General features: G+C 38.7%; 1 protein-coding gene across 18 annotated transcripts; it reads right to left on the minus strand.

The window, feature by feature from the left end:
* Positions 1-199: 199 nt before the first annotated feature.
* Positions 200-26576, minus strand: amph (amphiphysin). 18 transcript variants are annotated; one of them, XM_079451504.1, is made up of 26 exons: positions 26452-26527; positions 22320-22400; positions 20705-20759; positions 20519-20613; positions 18489-18584; positions 18262-18369; positions 18043-18128; positions 15053-15128; positions 12656-12738; positions 12152-12293; positions 11571-11693; positions 11353-11454; positions 11182-11205; positions 10939-10962; positions 8725-10440; positions 8403-8435; positions 7644-7688; positions 7087-7266; positions 6811-6864; positions 5704-5751; positions 5401-5451; positions 5089-5130; positions 2687-2911; positions 2253-2423; positions 2074-2175; positions 204-1419 (listed from the first exon to the last, which is right to left on the minus strand). In XM_079451504.1, exons 1-26 carry the CDS (start codon positions 26518-26520, stop codon positions 1315-1317), a joined length of 3936 nt encoding a protein of 1311 aa, XP_079307630.1. In that variant the 5' UTR covers positions 26521-26527; the 3' UTR covers positions 204-1314. The 18 variants fall into 18 exon arrangements, with proteins under 18 accessions (XP_079307636.1, XP_079307637.1, XP_079307630.1 ...); XM_079451512.1 differs by lacking the exon at positions 8403-8435 and having other exon boundaries at positions 10264-10440; positions 26452-26576; XM_079451514.1 differs by lacking the exon at positions 8403-8435.
* Between the last annotated feature and the right edge of the window lie 256 nt (positions 26577-26832).

The following is a 26832-nucleotide window of genomic DNA, read 5'->3' on the forward strand; positions in this document are numbered from 1 at the left end:
CGAGTGTCATTACAAATTAAGCTATTAAGAATTGTTATAACGGTCGGTTAAAATACACTACATTTACATTTTACATGAATGCAATTGGGCAGATGGTTTTATCCAAAGCAAGTTACAATGCATCAAGTTCATACATGTCTTGTATTAGTATGCAAATGTTTGTGAATGTTGAAGTGATATTCCTGAAGATGAACCTACAAACTCATAGGAACTATTCTTTATTCACTTTACAGTTAAATTAGCACATATATGTACATCACAGAAATGCTCTACATTGAGTTTAACAATACAAACACAAGAGTGATGCTATTTTATCTCAGAACCAAACAATAATGACAATGACTCTATCAACCAGTTACATATATTGCATATTTTTTCAATTTCCAACCCCTAATCTTTCCCACTCATCATCATTGGCTTAAAAAATATAAAGTTGAATCGATACAATTTCTTCAAACATAAAACACCATTCACAGATTAATATTTGCATGTCCATTCAAGAATAAGTCCTGCATTTATGTAGTTGTGAATATAATACACATATTGTTTGTAATTATAGGGAGCTACATTTTGTCTTTTGCAAAGCAGTATTTGCCTGGTGCTTCTCAGAACATTTGTCATGCTGTAAACTAATCAGATATCCATTCCCCTCAGGATTTCGATTCATTTGGCGTAAACACTGAAAGTCCTGTCCATAAACAACGTCAATATCAAATATGCCCAATGCCGCCACCACCATAGCCGGGCACGGCCAGCCGTGAAACTACAGAGAACACTAACAATGATGCAAGGTAACATTTATATCTGAAATATCTCAAAGAAAACACCTACGTCTCGTGTAACACTTAAAATGGTTAAATAGATCATATCACTACAAATTTTCATCAAATTCGCTGCAGGGCAACAAAGTCAATACAATACACTTGGTGCAGAGAGGATGAAGTATTTTTTTGTCTTTAGCGGCAAAACTCTCACTTTAAATCTTTAAACAGACAGAGATTACATGTTGAGATCACCAGAGTTCCAACAAAGCACACATCAAATCGTTGCTGTTCACAGGTAAACAAACAAAAACAGGGATAACTTGGTTTTGCGGTTAGGGTTGACCATACTATCACGTCATGCTTGGAAATTTTCTTTATGATCTGAGTAGTTATTGTATCTCCACTTGCTTCTAAAGGTTGATCATTTCCTCTTATATGGTATTTGTCTCATCTGATTGACAGCTGTCATCAGTACATCAGACTTCATGGGGGGCGGGTCTGCCTGCAAATGTCCAGATCCACACGCCTGCTCACGACACAATGGGGATGTTTACTCCAGACGCTGCGTAAAGTTTTCAGGAAACAGTCCTTTGTGAGCCGAAGTGCCCAGCTGTGACCATTCGCTCTCTTTAATGCCAGTGAGCCACCCAGCATCCTAAAGACATGCAATGGATGTCCATTAAAAAACATTATTCATAGGGCATATAATAAGTAAAAATACAAGATATCAAAAATAAGATGCCACATTGTGCAACCTGTGGTTGTAAAGAACTACCCAAAAATGGGGTAAACCTTACACAAGCGGAATGTGTTGGATTGTGTTTTTACATGCATTAAAGTAATGGTTCACCTAAAAATGAGAACTTGTCATCAGTTACCCACCCTCTTGTCATTTTAAACCTGTAAGCCTGTATAACACAAAAGAAGATATTTTGAAGAATGTTGGTAACCAAAAACCATGGGTCTCTATTGACTTCTATTGTATTGACACAAAACCGATGCAAGTGAATGGGGACCAACAGTTTTCTGTTACCAACATTTTTCAAAATATCTTCTTTTGTGTTCTGCAGAAGAAAGAAGGTGATACAGGTTTGAATTGACAAGAGGGCATGTGAATAATTACATATTTATTTATTTTTGGGTAAACAATAGGCTACCTTTAACTTTATAGGTTTTTAATCTATTGTCACTTTTAATGTTGTGTTAGTCAACACCTTCATCTTTTTGCATTGTGTTACAGTTTCATCACAGAAAAAAGGACATGTTGACAGTAGAATACATATTGCTTAACCATCAAGATAAATCGCACCTGATCTTCGGCATGTTCTGTAGGTACTACCAAAACAATATCTCCCTTCTTCAACTCCAGCTCATCTGAGTTTGCTGCTTCAAAATCATGCAGTGTTTCCACCTACAGGAAAGCAAGACACGTGAATAAATCTTTGCAAGATCCGTTCTTTATATAGTTCTGTTGCTGCCTCTAGTCACCTTGAAAAGAAATCTGCAAGGCATTCCAGACACGTCTTCGGTTGACTGGCATTCGGGTATCACCCCATTGCCACTGGATCCTATTGGAGATGTGATATCACCATCACGGTCATCATCACCCTCATTGCTAGAGGCAGGCTCAATAACAACAGATGGGATACGCATCTTCTCCTGAAGCGACAGAATAAATGTAATCACACATCTTGTTTTCTCAACATTATGCAAGTGCACGTTGGACCAAAACTACAGAATACTCATTAAACACAAATAAGAGGACATTACTTAATATCTAGAGACATCACATTGAGTTACAAAAACAGTAAGCATACAGATTTCCAATTTAGCATCTCAATTATAATTCTCAATAAGTTCTCAGTGTGTTGTAGTGACTTTGGTCTCCATACCAAAGTGCAGAATCACAGTTGAATATCTACCTCCTCATTCCCACTGTTAGCCGCACTCTCCTTACTGCTTTCATCCCCTGGTTGGGGTTCAACGTTATCTGCTTCGTCTGCTGGTTTGGGCTCATTATCAGGAACATCCCCTGGTTGGGGTTCAACATTATCTGCTTCGTCTGCTGGTTTGGGCTCAACACTATCAGGTTCTCCTGGTTTGGCATCTACTGAACCGGCCTCTTCCTCTGGTTGGGCATCTATAGTCTAAAAGAGGTGGCCAGGAGTGAGAGCCAGTGTTTGAACACTCAACACAACCACTCATGTGGATGGATCCGTGCACGGCACCACACAGGGGAACACTTGGAGTGTCACGATGAAGGGCTACAGGAGTCAGTTTAAGTGCTGCGGTTTAAACCGTCCTGGAAGGTGATGATAAGTCAGTTCTGCAAACAAACTGACTTGAGTTTCACCATCAGTCAAAGACTTTGACTGGGGAAAAGATCACCAGATGGTATGAAGGACCGAAGAATCATGATTCAGTGGGTGACTCTTAGTCTAGTTTAGTATGAGTATATTGATACCTTTAAACGCCATATGCTGTTTTTAAAATATTAAAGGAACAGTTCACACAAAGAATTCTGTCATCATTTATTCACCCTCATGTTATTCAAAACCTGTATATGACTCATTCTTCTGAGTAACACAAAAGACATTTTGAGAAATGGTTTTGTGTCTGTACGATAAAAGCCAATGGGGTCTAATGTTGTGTGGTTACCAACATTCTTCACAATATCTTCTTTTGTGCTCTGCAGAAGATTTATACAGAAAATTAGAATGACGTGAGATTGAGTAAACTCTAATATAACTTTTATGTTTAGGTGAACTGTCCCTTTACACCAAACCATGAACCTAGTCCATACTATTATTTCTATACAATCCTGCGTGGGGTGTGAAACAGGCTTTACATTTCAAAATCGTCAGTATATTAAAGATTATACTGATCCATATAGTATTTACTTTAACTTTTAGGCATTTGGCAGATGCTTTTATCCAAAGCGACTTACATAGCATTATCCTATACATTTTACATGGGTATCTGCAATCCCCTTGGATTGAACTCACAACCTTGTGTTGTTAACGCAATGCTCTTGCCACTGAGCTACAGAAAAGCTGCAAAGTATTTTATATTGACATCTAAACGACACTTCTTTGGTTCTCAAGGACAAGCATATAAGAAGAGTGTACAATCGCTGCCCATTATGGTGATGTGAGGATGGGGTCACCATGGAAACCAAAAATGATCATTAGAGGGTAATAGTGGTAATAACAGTCATCAGCTATTTAAAGGCACTCTTAAAAGGGTTGGTAGGGAACATAACTGTGTGGTTTTAACATCATGTGTGTGTGACTAACACAAAGTTTGACCAACACAAGTCTGTAGCAGAACAGACCAGGGAAGAAACATGAAATGAAAACTTGTACAATCAGAAAGAGCTGAAACCATGGCAGCAATTGTCTGCTAGATTCCTCTGGATCACAACTGGATTTAGAGAAAAAAATTACGCTTACATGTGAGAAAATTGCTATTGCTGGAAGGTGTTTGTTTTAGCACTTTAATTATTAGACTGCCAGATGATGCAACTTCTGATTGTACCTTCAACAACTTAATAAACATACACACATATACAAAATAAATGTGCTAGAGGTTCTGAATAATGACACAACACAACACATGACTCCATCCACCAACAAATACTGTTCAAAAGACAAAAAAGTCTAATCTAACAGTGAATACTATCTTTTTGCAATCTTTTTCGGGCATCAGTTTGGTATATACAGTAATAAGTCGCACATGAAGCCAGATGATGTCTTTACACCAGACTTAATATCTGTATTTGGTTCATATCTGTGAACCAAAATTATTTGATCAAACACTGTCAAAAATTATGTGAAAGGGACTTGTTTTACATTTGCATTATCTGCACTTTGTAAAAATACCCTTTTTGAACGTTACAGCAAGTCATCACTAGTCAAGATTTAAAACGGTGAGACAATGACTTGTACGGCCAATTTGATCACTTACACGGCAAAATTACCAGTGTTAAAAAGGTCAAATTAACACTCACAGTGTATACATAATCCACACTTGACTGTGTACAAATTTAAGCCAGTAACAATTTATACAGTGTAGAAAGTATTTTATAGCATCTAAAACATATAAGACACCTGACTTGCTAGACAAGAAGTCGTATATCAAGTCATATATTTTAATGAATATTAAATTCACGATAAGACAAAATATGGCTTCATGATAAGACAAAATAAAGTACAAAATAAAATCTTAACAGAGTTTTCGTAACTAGACATGTTGGAAAAAAACCGTGATCCTGTTCCCATCACTTAACAATGAAATACATTTGATTTATTAAACGTATAGTTACCGGAGTCTCTTCAATGGGAGACTCTATATCTTCTTCAGTAGCCTACACAAAGAAATTTGGTAATCAACATTAAACAATATATATCATAATGAGGAGACTATACTTCAATACTGTGTAAAATCAGGTCAATGTGAGACGTCGAGAAACTGGTTGGCTTTTTTTTCTCAATACATTTCTGCGGATTACTTGAAAAAATCTATTATGCCGTATATAACACGTGATGTGATTGTAACAAGCGTGGAGCTGTGGGATTTGATAACAGAAGTGTTTCATTGATAAAGCGCGTCAACAGTGATTTAATATTGTGATTACCAGAGCTGTTCCTGCAGGTGACTCCTCTGTTTCTTGGACTGGAGGAGATTCCTACAGTACATACAAATAAAAACATTCATGCCATCTCTAGTTTCTGTCATACTTCCCTGCTGTTCTCTCATCACATCTTGTATTACATACAGTCAAATATTATTTTGGACACTTTGCAGCTGCCTCAAATGTAGAGAGAATGCAATAAACATTTCATGATACATGATTTTGCCGGATAAGAAACCAAGCTCATATGTGACAGGGCTGCATATGACTTGAGCTTCTCTTATGCCTGGCATAAGTTATAATTACCGGGGCTTCTTGGTCGGGTTGCTCCTTTTGTATGTCTTCAGTTGGGAGCTACAGAATGATGGTTGAGACCATTTTATCACCAATACAATTCACAGGCTCAACCAAAATGTTTGTGGAAAACTATGATTTAGTAACTTTCAAAATAATGATACTAGTGTAAAGATGAACACTATAATTAAAAGTCTGACAAAATGAATCTACAATATATGTATATCGCTGCTGTCTTTCTGAAACCTTGTTTCTCCATATTTCGCGATTTTTCCTTTTTTCCATAAATCATTATTATTAGTCACCTGCTACGTCTGTTACAGGCTTCTGCAAATATCTAACCAAAAAAAGTATTAGGAAATGCTTGTCAACTACAGTATGTAATCTATTAAAAAGTACAGTGTTTTTTCCAGAGCTGTTGAATATGAGAGTTACGACACTCAATCTCGACCCGTCGTGTGATGACAAGGTTCATGGAGCCCCCAATAGTTGCAAACAAATCCGTGCTGTCAACCTATTTAATCGGATGCTAGCAGCATTTTATCTTGGGAGTAATATAAATATAAGATCAGTCTAAACATAATCATGCAGTTATTTTGCCAGCAAATCTGTTTGGGAGACCCTAAAATGAATGGGCTTCAGTTCCATTCTTTCTATGGAGGTACGTGAGTGTCGTAGCTCTCATATTCAACGGCTAAAGTATGACGGAGAGGGTTTGGAAGAACAGCGACGATATGCAATCTCAAGCGTTTAGTTTCAACCAATGCAGAATTCAAACAACTGTAAAATCAGATTATAAATCAGACGTGTTTGTCTGGGTACATGTTTGAGTGCAAAATAAAACACATTCAAAACAAACAAAAAACAAGTTGTGTCTGTCAACAAAAACAACAGAAAAATAATCAAATCATATTTTGTAATAAACAAATGTGTATTAATATATGCTACTGACACAGAAACAAATATTACAGATATCACTTGCAATGTATAACATAAAAAATAATATACAAAAAGTACATTCAATTAATTCTCACTCATAAAAAAACATGACACGGAACCAATAATCCAGCCTATAGCAGAACATAAAGTGATTTGTTATGAGGGTTTTCAGACACATACCTCAGTCTGCTCAGCTGCTTCAGTCTCAGCAGACACTGGAGACTCCACAGGACTCTTTATCAACAACACAGTACACAACATATCATCAATGTCTGCAGCTCTCATGAAAACAGTGGTATAATAATAACGTTTTAAGCCCCGACGGAAGATGATAATGATGGTGATGACAGTGTTGATGATGCTGAGATGAATATGATGATACATGGATATAACAAGACAACGACAATAATGTTGATGGCGATGTTTCAGATGACGTCTGAAGATACTGTCACTCACAGCGGCTGTTTCTGCTGGGGGGCTTGAAGCTGGGACCTCCTCTGGATGGGTGTCTGTAGGAGGAGTTGTGACGGGGCTCTCAGGGGCCTCAGAACCATCTGGTACTGTGACCGGAGGTACCGTGACCGGAGCTACTTCTTCTTCTTTAGCTATATCAGTCTCTGGGGCCTCGGGCTCAGACTTCATACACATTTACAAGAAGAAAATAAGAAAGACTGCCCACTGGCATCTTCCACAGTTGTCCATACAGAAGCTACGGTTCAACATGCTAGGACAGATGTTCTTAGTAAATTTAGCACTACGTATCAGAAATGATGAGTGCAAATTTAATAATATAGTTAACAGAAAATTGTAAACATCTTATTTTTCCAGAAGTGAACACAAAATAATAAAAACGCAATATAAAAACAATAATAAAACAAACAATTATACTACATAAAAACATTTATGGCAAATAACTCTCATAAAAAATGCGAAGCAATTGTGTTTTTCCAGGGAAGGTTTTCAAAGGATTATTGTCAAAATCCATCCTTACAATTGAAAAATTCCCAACTCACCGCCTTGTCGAAGTCAGCCGAAAATGTTGGGACTGATGCATCCGTCTAAACAAAAATAGAGACAACAAACGACCGGAAATCAGCAAATAAAATAAACTTGTGTGAAATCTAAAACATATAACCATCTTAATTTTGTTTTAAATAAGTCTTGTCAATATTATTGCTTGTTTCAGTGAACAGGAATTAGTAGGGATCATACAACAGGATATTTTTAACAACATGTACTGAATGGTTATTATTGATTATCATTCAATCCTAATTTTAAATAAAATTCCCATTTATTCCAGGTGTTATATTTCATACCAGTAGCCTAATACAATACAATTATTTTCTTAGGATTTTTTTAAAACTATGCCATTTTGATTATATTACCAATGAAGAGTAAAAAAATGTAACAAATACTTTATTTATTGTATATGTTTCATTGTGGGTATTTTTATTATTTCTGAAACAAAACAACCCAACTGCAGTTTGATTGATTACAATTGGAATCTACAATAAAAGCATGATAATTGGAATCTGTTTTTGCAAATGAACTCTTAAAATATTCAAACTTATTACAAAATAGATTCTGTGTTATTTGAAAATAGATTCTGTAAGAAAAGAAAATGTTTCCAATAATAATCTATTCTAACACAATCACTTTAGTCAATGTAGTTTTTAAGTTTGTCCACATTGACAGTAATTCATAATATAATTATGAATTCTCTCTAAATTTCTACTACAAGGTTAAATCAAGCTTTTATATTTCCTAATTACCTTTGAAAATCCATTAAAAGCCTTGCTGGACGCCTTCAACCAAATTAAATATGTAATTAAACCCTCAAAAATATATAAAAACATTTGAAATTGTGCAGACCATTCTAACACAGAACATTCTCAATCAAACTAATAAAACACTGAGAAGTGAAAGCAGGCAAAGGAGAGAGAGGAGAAAAGGGGCTCGGGGCTGTTGACTGTGGGAGGGGATCCAGGGTCCACAAGGTTATGCTACTTCATCTGTGGGCAGGAAAGGAGGGGGAGTATTCTCGCTGTACTCTACTCTACACTAAACTAAGCAGAGTGCCAGCAAGTCAGGTACCTCTTCCAGCTCTGTATCTATCTCGTGGTACAACTTTCCGTATCTCCGGTTTGCAATTTCGTCTTCAGACAGGTCAGAGTTCTCAGGCTCCTTATGACCAGTTTGCTCCTCTGGAGTGGTAACTTTGCGATCACACGCAGGAAAGTGGGCGAAGGCCTCACCCGGCCACCCTGACGTGAAGGTTCCTTGGCCATCAGAAGAAAAGAAACCACTGCTATCGCTGACCTCTTGCCAGGAGCCCTTGCTGGAGCTCTCAGAGTCAGCGGGAGGTGCTGGAAATGCAGCCCATCCATTGGCTTGTGCGCTTTTGTCATCATCTTTTCCTTCTCCACTTAACTCATTCGTCCCTGTGGTTTCACAAGAACCAGCCCACTCTTGGTTGTCCGCATTGGTGAACAGATCCGCTCCACTTTCAACGACAAAAGGATCAGGTTTGGTAATGTGAGCAATTGGGTCCTGATTGATCTTGGTAGCAAAAGGATCGGATGGGAATTCAATGGCGAAGGAGTCTGATGCCCACCCTGCTTGGGTCTCTGCGAATGGGTCAGAATCAAGCTCGCCTTTTTCAGTCTCTCTTGTTTGGTAACCTTGAGAAGCAAAAAGCGCACCGGGTTCTGAAGCAAAAGGATCACTCTGAGAAAAACAACTGGGTTCTTGCTCAGAAGATGTCAGTGAATCTGTCGCACAGTGTCCAAAAGGATCTTTGTCTGAGCTGGCGAAAGGGTCATTACCTGTACCAAATGGGTCGGCCCCTGTCGTGGCAAATGGATCACTTCCCATTCCGAACAGGTCATTCCCTCCGGTGCTATCTGGGTCTGAAGCTTGAGTAGGTTTGAGAACATCACAAGTTGCATTTGATTCACCATGACCAATGTCATCTATGCTTTGGGCAGGAACTGAAACTTGCTTCTCTGAGCTGTTTTGTGTATGGTCTGAGATACACGGATGATCCCAATTGGTGGAAAAGGAATCGCCTCCAAACCCACAGACATCTGCGATTATCTGCTCGGGCGCAACGACCCCTGCACTCCAGTCTGCAAAACCCTCCTGGGTCACAAATTTGCCTTGTTCTGATCCCGCAACTGGATTCTCAGCAGATTCAAACTCATCATCAGCACTGACCCAACCCCCATTCTGTCCTGGGACATCTCCCCATTCTTCAGCGGTTTCATACTCTGACCCTGATCCATCTAGATCAACCTGGCTAGACAGGCCCCATTTGGAACCGACTCCCCCATCCTGACCTTGTCGTAGCTCTTGTTCACCTCCCACTGTTGCGTCCTGAATCTCCTGACCAAACTCATTGGTAAATATGATGCCAGGCATGGATTGTGAGCCCCCCTCTGCCCTTTTCTCCTCTGACCCACAAACTGGCTTTTCTTCTGCCCACTCCACTTGATTTGTGGCCCAGTCTGATTGCCCTTGGTCTACCCCCTCCTGTTCCTGTCCTGGATGCCGCGTGGCCTCGCCACCCCCCACATCACAAGGGTCACAGTCTGGGTTTGGCTCAAGGTTGTTTTCCGAATCCCAGGCTCTAACCTCATCTGTGGCAGCTTGTCCCTGAGGCTGTGCGGCCTCCGCTGTAGGCCAACCCTCTGTGGGTGGCCAGCTCTGCCCGTCCGCTGCAGGCTGAACATTTGCAGATTCCTCAGCTCCCGCGGTGGAAAGAGAGCTGAAGTCAGCTGCCCAGTTGGCAGTAAAACCAGCGTCTGTTGCCTGATCGGGAAAGACAGATAGAAAGCGATTACTGTCTGAACTCCCTATGTGTCCCAATGACATACTCAGTGGGAAGCGAAGAGAAGATTTATAAGACAATTATAGACTAAACCAAGTGGATATGATTAGACTGAAGCAATCATGAAACAGTCACACTAGAGAAATGGCGAACTATTCTCTCATTATTTATTCACCCTCGTGTCATTCACAATATGACTCTTTCTTCCGTGAAACACAAAAGAAGATATTTTGAGAAACATCTTTGTGGTTTAGTGTCCTTACAATGGAAGTCAATGAGGGTCAATGTTGTTTGATTACCAACATCCCTAAAAATATCAGAAGAAAGTCATACAGCTTTGAAATGACATGAGGATGAAGAAATCATGAAAGCTTTTTCATTTTCAGGTGAACTGTCCCTTTAAAGGCTAGTGGCTGATCCTGCCCTGAACTTAACATTTAAAATGACCCTATTACCTAGAAATTAATGACATTACTTACGGGCTGTGCAGGCTCAGCATTTTCCTAGGAAGTAACAGACATATTCAATGTCAACTACATGCTTGTCTTAGATGCATTTCATGACATAATTGCAGAATTACAGAAAACAAATCTAGTCCATTTTGCTTATTTCTGTCCTTTACATCAGCACGCATAGACCAAGGAGACATGTGATATTCTAAAACTAAAATAACATTCTGCCCTAGGAACACTTTAGAGAAAATAGACAAGAAGCAAACTTACTGTCCAAAGATCCCAAGAAAATGCCTGTGAAAAACATTAATGTTACATAATATTTGTCCAGTTTTACAGTAAGAAAAAAACTCAAGTTTAATTTGACTTTTGAAGTAGATTATTATTTTAATTCATTTGTGAATGCAATACAATAAAGCATAGAAGAGCATGAAATGGCACCTGAGCCATAGGGGACTGGGTTTGCCCGATAGGTGTATTGGCATCAGGCTTGAACGGATCGAAATCCATGTCCAGGAGAGATTCTCCAGGTTTTTCGTTAAGCTAAAACAAGAACAAAAAACATCCTATATTTAAAAGATGTTTGCTAAGCTTGTTATCTTTTAACCTGACTGTACATGTTGGTGAAAAAGTCTGACTCAAAATGAATGTGCACTTACCTGTGGTGAGGTAACACTGATCTCAGGAAAGCCTCCATCGAACAGGTCGATTATCTGCTCCTGCTGTAGCTCCTTGGTTGGAGTGGCTTTTGGAGGAGGAGGTTTTGGAGGTCCCATCTTGAGCTGATCATAAAAGATGTAAACGGGCAAATTTAATAAAAAAACGATACCAATCATTCCAATGCAACACTTCACAGTTTACAAATACAATACGTTAAAATTGTTTATAAAGTTGTGGATAACTTTGGCTGTCGTAGATGTAGATATTTAAATATACTTTTTAATATCCGCTCCCAAATTTCGCAAACCAACTATTGGTCCAGGCAAATAGTTGTACGTTATCAATGATCTACAACTATTCTTTACTATATGTGGATAATAAGAAACAATAACGTAACAAATGTTGATGGCAAATATGAAAATGCAGTTCTTCTTACAGTAGGCTGTTGTCAGTACTAGTTTATTTAAATGTAAATGAAGCATGCATATCGTGTGACTGTTGCATGGAGATGGGTCAAATTGGTGATTAGTTGTAGCGGCCGCACAATTCTTACAAATATCTGATGTATTTCTGGCCCTACTTGTGAAGGTGATTTGGGTCGAGGTGGGCCAGGTGAGCTGGGCCTCAGCGTGTGGTTGGGGCTGGACGCGGGGCTGCTATCGGGACTCTCGTCATCATCAGGAGGAGTGGGAGTCCTGGCTAATCGCAGTGGTCCTGAATCACTGTACACACACAAGATTGACATTACCACAACTTACGTTCTATCTTCATCACAGTGCTGTGTGTCATTTCTTGGGGGATCTATTGACAGAATGACATAACTGTGTCTTCAGAGGTGTATTAAGACCTTACATAATGAAGCCTTGTGTTTTTATTATCTTAGAAGGAGCTGTTTCTATCTCCATCCATCCCCCTGAATGGACTTCACCATGTAGTTTCACAGTAACCTTAAACGGACAAATTGCTCTACAGAGTGCCTTTCGTTAATACGTTATCTCCTTCAGCAAACAAGAGAAAACGTGACGTTTTGTCAGGGGATGTAGTGTTTAGTAGTTACAATCAAAATCTGTGTAGAGAGACTTACCTGGGTGCTCCCTGAATGGTAAACATTTTGTCAGAATGCTGCTCAGCGAGCTTATTCATCACTTCATACAGCTTATGACAGAGCTAGATCGAAAACAAAGACAGAAGAACAACATATATTGTTGTAACACTCTATTCAGTTGCAGTTGTATTATTGCTATTATGACTTGTTATTGGCATAATCTGTGGTTAATATAAAAATAGAATGTAAAAATGGCTTTCTGTATGAGATGAAATGATCACATCATAGCCGACAGCATCATTCACAAATCACATTATAGCCACCAGCAACAAGGGATGAAAGTTCATGATTGTCAAGATGGAACTCAGCTTTCATTATCTAAATTTCAACATGCAGATGCTTTCTCTTTATTTGAAACCTTGAAGCAAAAAAGGAGCATTTTTATAGTGCGCTTTATTTTACGTCTATGCTAATAACAAAGCAAATTTTTTTAATAAGTTGTGCTCAGCAGCACCCTATCACCCTTTCGGCTATAATAACGTCTTTAACAATGCACCGATGCCCACTGATGGACACATGCTGTGTCTAATAATAAACATAATATAGCGTGCAGAGATCCCAGCTACAACATATAACCTTCAGTGTGAACACAGAATTTGCCTGAGGTACAGATGGATTGTCCAATGAACTTCGACATCATCAATGTCTCTAAAAATCTCAAATTAGCTGAAGTGAAACATTTTTATTTTAACCATGAACCTATCAAAACATGCCATTAGTAAAGTTGACCCTATACTAAAATACATGAGAAACCTCATAAGCAACTCCTAATAACACAATACAGCAAAACAGAATATACGGGTAGTTTACAAATATACCATACAGGTGTACTATGGTGCGACAGACAGAATTTAGAAAACAAACCATTAACAATATAGTATTTTATATTATTAATATTTAAATTCAGAAAATAAAATAGACACATAGAGTGGTATATTAGTTAAAATAATATAAACTGTCAGGTCCCGGGTTTGATCTCCCTTCATGTTCTCACTCACCTTTCCATGTGCGCAGCTGACGCAGCTTGGCAATCAGCTGAGCGGCTCAGCAGCGCACAGCTGTTTCTTATCGCTCTCATTATTTTCCTCCCTTTACATTCCTCTCTGTTTCTCTCCTTCATTGCTGTTGCGTTGTATTAACTACCTCACTCTAGCCTCTTGCCTTGTTGGACTATTTATGCTAACCTTGCTCTCTTCTAGTTATAGTTTTTGCACTGGATTATTGTTTTGGACTGGGCTGCCGCTTAGATCCGGATTCTCTCTGTTAGTCTGCCCCGGTTTGGATTACGAGTTTTGCCTTTTCCCTCTGGACTCTGTTTGCACCTCGACCGACCCTTGCCTGTTGTGCTTCCTCTTTTGGATTACCCCTTTTGACTCCGATTGCACCTCGACTGACCACCTGCCTGCCTGACCTTGCATCTGCTTTGCCCTGAACTGTCTGAAGCTCTGCTTCTTGTCTTGCTTTGTGATTAAAACATTATTATTTGAATCTGCATTTGAGTCCTTGCCTTCTGTACCTGACAATAAACAATATATTAATTAATGGATAAAGACTTTTCATGTATTAAGAAATAGATGCGCTTAAATTATTAGATTATGTATTATATTGCATTATATATTTCTGCTTCATAATGGAAGGAATTTTTTGATCGATAATAAATCTGTATTACAGGCAGTTTATCAAAGGGTGACCACTTTGCTTCATAACTATTTGCATTTAATTTGACTATGTTCAACAATGACTATTTTACTTCTATAGCCCAAAAATGTATACAAGATATTTAAATTTTCTAAAATGATTTTTATTATGCTATCGTGTTTTTGTTGTGTTTATTTATTGTGTTAGTTAGCTGTATTTGTTTAGTTATTATGGCTCATAGAGGAACCAAACTCTTCATTTGTTCTCAAAATACACCAGACTGATGCATTGACCTTAAAATGTACATCTTTATTTTAACTGGGAAGAAGATTCATATATGAATCAGGTAGGTTTGTAATTTAATTTTCGCAATGATTTGTGCGATGTTTGGAATACGCTTAAGAGATATTCTCTATAATATTGCTTTAAACGTGTGTATTTGTACGTAAAGGACATTTTTCTGTGTGTTGTGCACACTGTGCCACTTAAAGAAAATGGATGCATGACGCTTTTTGACAGTTATAGGTGGATTTCTCTATATGACTTCAGACTTTCAGAACAACTTGACAGTTCGGAAACATGTGGTCCCCGGTGTTTTAGTGAGTGATACCAACCTTTCTCTGTAGTCATTTACAAATTCAGGAAAATGTGTAATGCATTGTATTGAGGTTTTAAAAGTCATGTAGTGAAATCCAGCCTTTGGACAAACATCATGCTTCAGAAAGTAAACTGACTCACAAAAGAGATCTCCCTGTGAAAACCGGCTTCCAGGCTGGAGACTTTCTTGAAGGTGCTTACATAGAACCCCACCCGACTGCAAAGAGAGAGGGAGAGGAATACAGATTAGACTTTAGCCTCCAACAAGTGCGCAATGTTTGGAAGAAAAAGAGAGCAGAGAATAAGGAATCAGAAGATCCACAAAGTACGAAGTACTGCAAAACAGATGTTTAAAGTTTTTAAAGGTTTTTACCAAAGGATTTGATCATACTGATGTCTTGGTTTAAGTATTCACGTGAGGTCTCTGTTAAAAAGTTTCATGCAGCTTTTAGAATGATCTTGTCCATAAGTGAAGGACACACAAAATGAAAACAAAATAAATATTTTTGTTCTATGAAGAGTCCTCCTTGATTTGTTAGTTATTATTGATTGTGCACTAAAAACAAACCTGTGGACCTTAAAAGGATCCTTGGGTCTAGATTGATTTGTGGCTTAATATATGAACAATGGCATTGACTAAATAATTGTGAAATAATTAAACAGTGTAACCGTCACAGGACAATCGGTGATGTCAAATGGTTGCAACCTTGCAACAGCGAAGCACACACGGTTTCCATATACGACAGTACAATATGACACGTAAAACAAGATCAGATATATAAACACACAGGGACAGTAGGTGGCGGTATGTCCTCTTGATACAAGCCAGCCTGCTGCCTGTTATAAAAGAAGAACGCGTTCAGTATCAGTAAGCGTTTGTTCAAAGTAAGCGTGCATTAAATCATAGCTTTAAACTACCACCTTTAAGACATTCAAGACTATTTAACTCATGAGCATCCACCATAATCGTATACTTTATATATTATGAGAGTATACTGATAAACACAATAATAAGATGCTTGCGGTTTAGATATATACTAGAGCACACGTGAATATTAGCTGGTGCGTGCAACCAGTTTACATCATCGCAAAATAACATGGCGGCCTCCTTAGGTTAAAATGAGTATTACATTTAGATTTTATTTGTAAGAATTGAAAATATTGACGTGTTTCAAACGACAAATGCTAGTAGTGTAAGACTATTACAACGCCATACATCTCTCTATACACTGGGTTCCCTATAAGCATTATACATTACATAACATTACACTCGGTTAATCTTTAGTAACACAAAGATGAAACCACACATTCTGAATTGAACACCAAATATTGCAGCGAGGAAGGTTGTTTCTCCCTCAAAAATCTATAGCGATATCTTCAAACCTCTCCTCTCAAATCTTGTGTGCTCAATACTTTAGCACAAATGTAGCACACACAAAATACGAATCTAAAGAGAACTGACGGTTATTGTTTGGACATGTTGGAATGTATCACACCCGTTTGTCTTTGTGGGCCTAGTTGAATTGAGCGTGGCTGCAGGGCCTGGCAGAGACAGGAAGCTGCCGATTGGACTGATTATGTAACCAAGCTGCTGCTCCAGTGAGCATAAAGATCCGCACAGCTCAATACAGCATACTGCTCACCGCAGCATATTCCCCGAAAACATCGGACCAAAATTACTACATAAACATTACTGTTGGGCTCATGCAGCTCAGGCAGAAACACGACACATAAGAAGTTTCAAAACAGACCTCAGCAATGTCACAAACAGTTCTTATTGAAGATTTCAGTACACTTCTCATCAAATTTACCCAGATTTTATCATAGGTCTACAATCTATATTTAACACATCAATACTCTTAATGTATGGATTTTAAAGGGATAGTTCACCCAAATATTAAATTCTGTCATCGCAAAGAAAGATATGTGGAAGAATGTCAGTAACCAAACAAATCTTATCTCCCATTGTCTCCCACAGTATTTATTTTCCCCTCAATGACAGTAAATGGGGAATGAGATCTGTTTGGTTACTGACATTCCTACAAATATCTTCCTTTGTGATAAGCAGATGACAGAATTTTCGTTTTTGGGTGAACTGTCCCGTCTTGCTCATTTCGGTTTCATTTCTTCTAAGCAACTTTAAGCGAAACATCTGATATACTTAGAAAAAAAAAACTTAAACTACATCATATCTCATTAGCTATAAGAAAGCCACCTCTGAGCAATAACATTTTCTTCTGGATAACATTGCCAAGGTCAAGGGTTTGAATCGTATACATTCATAAATTCATGAATGAGAATGGATTACATATAATCTACTCGCTATAACATTGCAATATTATACAAGGATGCTGTAAATAAACTGATGACTAATTCTTGAGACTATATGCCGTGCAACATAATCTTAATATCACACAGTACACACAGATTCTTAACTGTGACCTATTACACTGCTTTGCTCAACCTTGTGTAAATGCCAGCGATTTAGCACATACACTATATCATATTAAACCTATTATTATCATGAACGAGAAGATTGTCTGTGTCCTACGCAAATCAGTTATGGAACACCCCACACCACCATACATTCATATCTACTTGAATAAGAGCTCTTTCTGTACATTTTGCCAGATAATCTACGCTCTGCAGCACAAAAGACCATCCATAAAAACTGCTTTAGTGGTAATAAAATGCCGTACCTCACCTCTTCTGTGTGAAGCAGCGGTGACATGAGTGTTCACAGCTAGCATGATGTGTGACTAATGGATAAATCTACAACACTGGGAAGTAAATGTACATTCCAGGATAACCGTTGGTCTAATGAGATCAATATTATTGGCCAGAGCCATGGAAATTCAGGGCACCAGTCTGTAAGCATGACTGCCATCCCTTAGAGAGCACAATAATAACAATGGACGTGATACAACAAGTTATGTAAGACTAATATCTATCTAATTATAGATCTTGTCTTGATCTTCTGTAATGTTGCGAACGCGGCTCAAACTGAGAGTTATAAATAACAAAACAGCAAACCAGCGAGAAAAGAGTTTTATTAATAAAACAAGTTATAATAAAAACTGACCCATTTATAAAGACAGATTTCATTAGCAGTCAGCCATAAAATATCTCACCTATCCCAAAGCATGGGCAGCTCATCCTGCAGACCAACGTTGAGATCATCAAAAACCCTCTGGGCCTTTTTCAAGTCTTCGTCTGCCTAAATGCACAGACACATGGCACATAAAGAAACATCTCGCCCTATTTTCAATCCTCACCAACTCTGTATATATTGTATTCAAGATATTCCAAAGATAAATGCAAACACATTCACGGTAAGAAGACTCATGTACTTTTGCTATCTTCTTCTCATTCCTCATCGTTGTAGTCTGCAGGGTCTCAAGATGGTGCCGTGCGCTGTCGTAGTCAATTAACTTTCTGCTTCTCTTTGCTACCCGCACCTGTGGGGAAGGAAAACACTCGTGGTTACTATGGTTACCCTTCAACCCCAAATACAGCCATTTATTTACAGCACTGGATACATTCTTGTGAACAGGCGGATGAGAAGGATTATTATCACCTTGAGATCTGGGAACTGTGTCAGATACATTTCCAGCGTGTTGAGCGTGGAGTCGACAAGCTTCTCATGGAAGTCCTCCCACAGAGTATCACAGTTCTACAGAAGAGACAGAGCAGACATAAACAAGATCAACTGAGAGCATCTGACAACCATTAGAGACTCAAGAGCACAGCGCATCGCTGCAAGAAGATCAATAGCACAATAACACACCAGAGAATCTATTATCTGCTTAAATGTGATTCTGCAGCCCTGCAGCATAAATCCAATGGCTATACTCGTTCTTTATGATTCAGCAGCAGTGAAATTAAAACATAGTGGGGATCTTGCTCATTCACAGAGGAAGCTCGGCGATTCAGTGCGAGGAAACTAAATTAATTTCTCTCCTCTTGAGAGAGGTGTGAGTAAACAAAGCGCTTGTGAAAAATATATGAGCGTCGTCCTTGGGTAAATGAATATGAAACTCTCGGAGGACAGTGTTGAGTCACAGCCCCGCTCTTATTCTAGACATGACACGTGTCATTATACAGTGCACTATTAATAGATGCCGCCCTAAAACCACAACGTATGTTTGCAATGGACATATAATATTACATTAAAATAGAAATGTATATTATATACCTATTTTTACATATGTTCATTAAAGGATGATATAGATAAGCTCATGTTGTCAGGAAGGGAGTCAAGTGCAGGGGTAACAGAGAGCTTCATATTAACACGCAAAAACAGTTCTTGGTGACCCCGATGGCGGTAGATAATCCTAGTTGAGAGGACTCCACCCGTCGCAGACTCACTACGAGTAAACTTGAGGCAGGAGATTCGGAGCGCCAATGGGGAACAGGGCTACTAACAGAGGATACGGGCAATAGGGACTGGTGACGAGGCTGGGGGGGAAAGAGAAACACTAAACTAAATATTAGGAACAAGGAGATGGGAATACCAAGATTATAAGGGAACAGGACTAGGCCTAATGGCGGTCAGTGCAATTCAGGAATTCTATTACAAGACTAGAGCGGCGACGTAAGAGAAAACATCAAAAACGGTCTGACACGGGATAAAAGAAACACAGGGAAGAAAAAGGGAAGAAAATCTGAACACAACGAGGAACAGGAGGGGAGAGAGAGAAAACAATGAGATCATTAACAAGGTAACTAGAGGGCGGGGTCACACCACAATGACAAGAAAGCACATGGCAGGCTGTCAACCAGGCCATGTGCTCACACGAAACAAAACATAAACATAGGGAAAAAACAAAGACCACTAGACAGGGACTCTCACACATCTCTCAGATTCACCTATCCAAAAAGGGTAATTAAGTTGTTACAGGGAAAGGGACACGAGGAGTTTTTAGAGAATATTTGCTGTTTGCCAATTTCTTTGCAATATCAGTTTATCTATAACTTCTCTCAGTAATGTTTAATAAAAAAATATGAATAACTTTTCCTCCTTGGCAACAAAAAGTATTTCTTGGAATATAAATAACAGGCTTCAAAACATGGTATAACATTCACAGTATTTCATCTAAACAGCCTATAGATTAATATGACTAATAAACGTTGCACCTTCTTAATACATTTTCAGATTATATGCATATGCATTACAATGAGTGCATAAAAAACATTACAGTTCAGTAATTTGAACCCCCTTTTCTTTAACAGAGACATTATTTTAGCCTTGGCTCAGGCACTGAGTACAAATACCCAGCTGATAGACAAAACCTCTTGCTTGTTTAACACCCCAGATCTCTTCATCTCTATTTTTGTTGTTGGTAATATTTTCCATTTGTCTGTCTTCAGATGAACATAACACACTTATCAGGGGTTACCAGAAGTCAAATATTTAATTCTCACTCACTTCCTCAACAGTATTTTAAGCCCTTCAAACAGCACAGAGGAATTCAACACCCAGCCTTGATCCCCGCCCTGTCACCACTTTTTAATATCTACTCTTCAAGGGATATTAACACATTCAATACATCTTTTCAATCATGCTAATGATGAATATATATATATGGTAGCTATAGATCTGTGTACCTTTCCAATGGTCATGACATCATCCTTGCCGTGCCAGTCAGGTTCATACACTTCATGTAATGACTCTGTCAGGTTCATAGAAGCCTGCTGCATCCCTGCAATGGTAACAAGACGAAAAGTCCGTTTAATACCCAGGAAGCATGTGAATGTAGTTCTGCATGTTTTTTGGTTGGAACAATGGTTCACCTTTTACAGCTGCTATGTAAGCCTTCATCTCCCTCTGTAGCCTGACACCCTCGGTCTATGAATCAGAACACAAAAGAGGATTGTCATTTATTATTATTCATTACATCAGGTATAAAATCTTATGCTAAAACCTCAAAAAAACATGTAATAAATTAAATCTTCGGTTGCTGTCCATGGTGCTGAAGTCACATCTCAGTGAAACTGCAGGCAGTCCAAAAATGTGCCTGCCACTATGACACTGAGCTCTCATTTCAATGCTGCAGATGGAGGTCATTTCATTCTAAGACTGCAAGGAGCAGTGAGGAGATATAAAAATCCCAAACAGAAACCCCTATCAATTCTGACAATCTTTTCCCCCTGAATGTGGTTAAGCTATGCACTTCTTTCTATGCAGCTTTCAGAAATATGTCTTTTAAAAGTAAATTCACATGAGAAATATCACAGACAGAAAACTAACATTGCAAGTACAGGGACAACTTAATTTACGGTACCATGTGACCGCTAGCACACAGCAGTGTAGTAATTTGACTTGATATGATAATTTAAAGCTCACGGATACGAAAATTCCTGCTGTGTATTTTGTGGGCACTACAATATGCCAGTGTCATTTTGATTAACAGTCTTTCAAAGGTGATGATGCACTGATGTGTAGGATATCTTAACCCTGCGGGGTGTTTTATAAGCGTTGGATGTGTCAAATTGGCAGCATATGCTGTGTGGGTTCAGTTTTGGCAGCAACTGTTATGATCTTCCAGCTGTAATGCAGTGATTGACTCTGACTCAGCGAATGCGATGTTGGACCAATTATTTCTGCACATACACCAGACAGTCCTTGGTGACTACAGGAAGTACAGACTACAGCATCACATGGATACAAATCCCGTCCAAAGGGCGCTTATAGAGAGCATGGGTGAGTAAAGGGGAAATGAGAGAAGATTGGGGTGATGTCAGTTAGCGGGAGTTTTTCCTAGAAGCACTGGTGCACTGGCATGCTAGCACATAAAGCAGACTAATAAGGATTAGTGGGGACAAGTGGGGGTGGGATTAGATTGCTGTTTTTCTCCCCCAACACACATTAAGCTTACACTTTTCTCTCACTATCATCCTTCACAGCCACTTTCCACTTTCATGTCCATAATTCATTAGAAGCATTTACCATTTTTCAATAGCTTTGATATTTTGAAATGCGATTTTTTTGTAAGAAATGGACTACGGGGCGGTGCACAGATTATAAATAATCTTATCTATGCCAAACACCATGCAGTGCATGTAGAACTGTGGCATTAAATCTTTGTAGAGATGGCTTTGTAGGCTTGATACAAAACACAGCAAAGACTGTTTAAACAAACGAGAAAACGTGGAAACAAAGTCAAGATCTTTATCCCATTTGTACGTAGAAGCCCTACAAGATAAAGAGTGTGTGAATAGACATTTTCTCAGCAATACTGACCGTTTTTATTCAAAAGACATATGTTAACACAAAACGAAAGACAAATTTGGACTCATTAAGCATAATGTGGCTCTCTGCTGCTGGTGGGAAAAATCAATTCAGCATAGAAACCAGTCAAAGAGCCATTACCCATCCAAAAGCAGCGGTTCAGAAGATTGATCATACCTCCTGTCTTTTGAAGTTCTGCACACACTGCTCAAACTGTTCATCTTTTGTCTCATCTGCCTTCCCCAACTTCTGCAGAACCTAGAAGGAGAGAGCATAAGAGGTTACAAGAAGTACAATACTGAGTGACATGAGCAGTTCTGTCAAGACAACTCTTAGAGGATTTGGCATGGTAGTGTACGTGAAAATATGAATGTGTTTGGTCTTGGCGGAATAGGTTTGCTACGCTGCTGCTGTGACAGAGCAACTTAAAGACTGCCAATATGTCCAAAACAGGAATAGCATGTAAGCACGTAAAACATACAGTATATAAATAACCCCCATATAGCATACATGATCACCACGTAGCACATATATACTTGTGGAGCTGGGGAAGGAGGAGGGTTTCTGAAGCATGCTGCACTGCTATGGCAAGCACTAGCCAAGATTTAAATGTTGAGCAGCATGCTTATTGGCTGCTGATAGAGAAAGAACCAATCTTCACAATGTGGTAAAGATTGTCAGATTGAGCTAGACCTATCAGACTGCACAATCTAGAGTTAAATGACAGAACTTTGTATTTATTTTACATTTACTTCTTCACAACAATCATTGTAAAATACAACTATGCAGATGTTACCATTATGAGTTATAGCACCTCTTACAAAGTCGTTGACACCCCTGGCAAACTGTTCATATAGATCATATAACCCCAGCTAAATAATACGTCTGAGGAAATCCTCGTGCAGTACAGAAAAAAGAAAGAAGGCTGAGCATGAATTAGGTTTTCTAGTCTGTCAGGTCTCTCTGCCAAAAGAGGACCGTCACATGACCATCCTACTGCCTACCCACAATGACTAACACTTGATCGTGTCATCTGTTACTCAACTGCTGCATTTGATGAGAAAAAAAACTAAAAGGAATTTGGTCATCATTAACTCAGCCTCACGTTTCCAAACCATAAATATGAATACAAAAATTATCCTGAACATCTTTTGACTGTGCCAATTAAATGTAAATGTTAAAAAATGTATATATATATATATTCAATAAAGCAGCTCTTCACACCACCCCAATGTACATAATGACGATATAGTATATAGTAAAAGTACACGAGGGGGCAGGTTCTGTGCATTAAATATAATAGAAGTCTTTATAGTGTATTACAAAAGCAATGGGTGTTTTTCTTTGGCAAGCAAATATTTCTACTGTACCTGTACAATCAGCCCAGATGTTATGCCATCCTTTCATACAAAAACAAATAAAACAACTTTCTTTGTGTTCTTTATTTGCTATCAACAATTACCTGGTCTTAGTCTATATTCTATATGAGGTAATAGAGTAGGACAACCTATCAACGATAGATTATGAAATAAAATCAATTAGATTATAAATACATCAGTCTTTTATGCATTCCTACTGCATGCCTTTAAAGGGTTTTGAATAATATTTATGGGGACTCATTCGACATTACGAAGCTGGATAGCCCCAGACCCCATTCATCTTTTGTGTTCACAGAAAATGTTGTATTATATATAATGTAGGTTTAGAATATGAGTAAATGAGAAGTAACACCCACCACATGTGAAAGTGGAGTATTTTGCTTGGGGCTAGGTTAGTAAACCACCGATGTGGCCCCCTGGGTATATGAATAAGGTCACAAACAAAGGGTTGACTGTGCTCCTGTGTGATAATAACTAGCCATCTGTTTTCCTTTGTAGGGAACTCACTCACACATGTTCACTGGCACAAGCTTTGATATGGATCAAAAGGTAGTGATGTCATGCTATTATCCCATCATACATACAATAGACAACAAGTTGCTTCTGAAAGTCGCTCTTCATTTGCATAAAGTGGAAGGTTTCCCAGCTTTGTCGTGTCGCTAGACACACCAATCGGGTCGCCAGCGGTTGCGACTGCTCGTGTCGCCGGAAGTCGCCAGCTCTCCATTGAAATGAATGGGATAATTTCGCTTTGTCGCTTGTAATGTGAACCATGGGGTCAATCTCATCTTCTGCGAAGGCTGAAAATATTTGTCAGATCGCGTCACTCAGATGAAAATAACTACATTTTTTCCTGTGAGTAGAAAAGAGTGTGGAACACTATTGGTACCGTTTAGTGTGAAACCAGCATACATGAGAACAAACACCACAGTCTATTTTTGGATGAATATTGTTGTACATTTTGTGTATTTGTTTGTATATCTGTACAAGTAAATGTACATTACTCAACATTAAATACTATACAGTAATTTACAGTAGCAATGTTGATTTCTAAACATGGACTACTCAGTAAAACACAATGCCCAGCCTGGAAACTCTATACAACAGAAGCAGCCAGTCAATAAAATATTAACGCAACTTTGGCCTCAAAAACAGACACTCCTACAGAACCTCTGCTCAGTCTCATGCACCAAGGTGAGTGAAGCCCTTTTCTTCGTGTTGACAAAATATCTTTTATATAAACATTTTTAGTGTTCGGTCATAAACGATGAAATCACATTTTATGTATTTCTATTCTGTCGCTGATTAGCATATGTACAACAAACAAATTCATATTCAAAGTTAATGTAGCATTCAATTCACTTTAAGTGCTGCAACCAATACTGCAATGCCATGATCTTCCGGTGACAGAAAGCAATAGGATTATATGTGATCTCTGTTCATTGTGAGATATTTTGTCCTTAGGAGGACTCAGATTTAAGGATCTCTTACACTCCTTATCATGTTATCTGCCCCTGACCCGGATCATTCCAGAGGGAGTACACTTTATACCTGCTGCTAAATATACCCATCTCAACCCTCAAAACGGAATCAAGTTGCATTGACTGAAATAGTCGGTCAGACGGGACATTCCTGAACTCTGGGATTCAATGCACTGACAAACATCATCAAAAAATGAAGAATTCTCTGGCTTTAGGTTCACCATCAAATGGTGACAAATATAACCATTGGAATGGTTGTGGATAAACTAGAAATGATGATGCAATAGGACATATACAGTAAGATTAAATATTGCATTTTGTTGGTATACAGCTAAAGCTTTGACTTTAGTTATAACAATTTATGAATCTTTAAGAATAAACCCTTCACAAGGTGTGAGGAATGTAGCTCACATAAATGAGAATTTGCATTCCTGGTGACCCTGAGTTAACCGCGGGTATTAAAAGAAAAACAATCCTCTTAGAGCAGCTCGGCGGCTAGTGTTGGAAAAACCACTACTGCTCTGTGTTTAACAAGAGCTGACAGACATTTCACATTCAGAAAACATTGCGCAGGCTGTCTAAGGAAAAGCTATGAGTAATGAGATCATCAATTCCCAATCTCCACATAAACACCAAAGCATTGGCAGTTTTTTGTCAAAGACGACGATCGGAAGCACAATACACTTTCTATTCTGTTTATATCACGTTTTAAAGAAATGGTCGCACGTCTCTACAAGCACATGAAACGCAGGCCTTTGCCGATCTCGTGGCTACTCGGAAATCTCCCTTTGCTAGTATTTGTACCGCATAAACGAGGGCATCCCCCACTTCCCCTTCTTCTGACCTTGCAGGAAAATGACAGTTTCATTCAACATCTTAAATCATGAATGCATTGCATCGTCAGAAATGCAAAGAAAACCGATACAGAATGAAACATGTGATTGGCTACTCAGATAAATGAAGACAGGGAATGAATGGCAGACTGCAATATGTGCCAGTTTATCCTTGACGCGTTTTAATCTACTGATCAGACCACCATTTGATCTTATTCGAATGTGCACAGATGCACTTAAGACCACCAAGTAGTTTCCTTGCGATGCGGGTTTAAGTGGCGTTGCTATCGTGAAGCACATTTCCTATAGGCGATTTTAAATGGCAGTGCTGGGTAAGATCAGGCTGCCAACAAGCACCAACCGAGCGCATTTTTGACGCAGATGCTTTCTTTATAAAAAGCTAAATAGGAAACGTACTGAAAATGTGACATCTGAATGAGCAAATGAACAAAATAAAATATTTTTTCTAAACTGAATTGTTAAGGTTACATCGCACGCCTGCATCTCATACGCTCACCTGAGCATCTCCATCGAGAGCTACACGAAGACAAAATGCTGGCTTATCCTTCATTGAACGTCCTATCTACAGCGAAACGTTACATTTTTAGAGCCATACCTTTTCTTGCGCACGACTGATCCTTTTTTGGACGTTTTTGGCAAAGATGCCCGTCTTTATTTCAGCCATGGCTGCTTGCACTGAAGCGAGAAAGGCGTTTCAGCACCTCCAGATCAGCGGAAAGCGGAGGGGGAGGAGCGGCATTTAAAGCCACAGTACACGTTACCTGACCACAATTAGTCAATAAACATAATTCTTGTCATTAACGCCGGATACCAGATAATTTTACGAATTATATAAGCGCTTTGTAAATATTGCACATTATTAAGAAGACTGTGCTACATATCAGTTTGTGTATACAAATATGAAAGTACAATACTATTGCATTGCTCGTATTCCTGTATTGTCTGTTTTGATATCACTTTAATGCTATAATGTTTC

This window comes from Barbatula barbatula (assembly GCF_947034865.1).
Source record: "Barbatula barbatula genome assembly, chromosome: 3".
Taxonomy (NCBI): domain Eukaryota; kingdom Metazoa; phylum Chordata; class Actinopteri; order Cypriniformes; family Nemacheilidae; genus Barbatula; species Barbatula barbatula.

What these genes read in the sequence shown, in the direction of transcription:
- amph (XM_079451504.1), bottom strand. Translation starts at nt 26,520, where the DNA reads ATGGCTGAAATAAAGACGGGCATCTTTGCCAAAAACGTCCAAAAAAGG. An exon ending in ATGAGAAGAAGATAGCAAAA is followed by an intron (nt 18,129 to 18,261) that starts GTACATGAGTCT and finishes CTGTGCATTTAG; the next exon opens with GCAGACGAAGACTTGAAAAA. An exon ending in TCAGTGTTACCTCACCACAG is followed by an intron (nt 11,455 to 11,570) that starts GTAAGTGCACAT and finishes TTCTTGTTTTAG; the next exon opens with CTTAACGAAAAACCTGGAGA.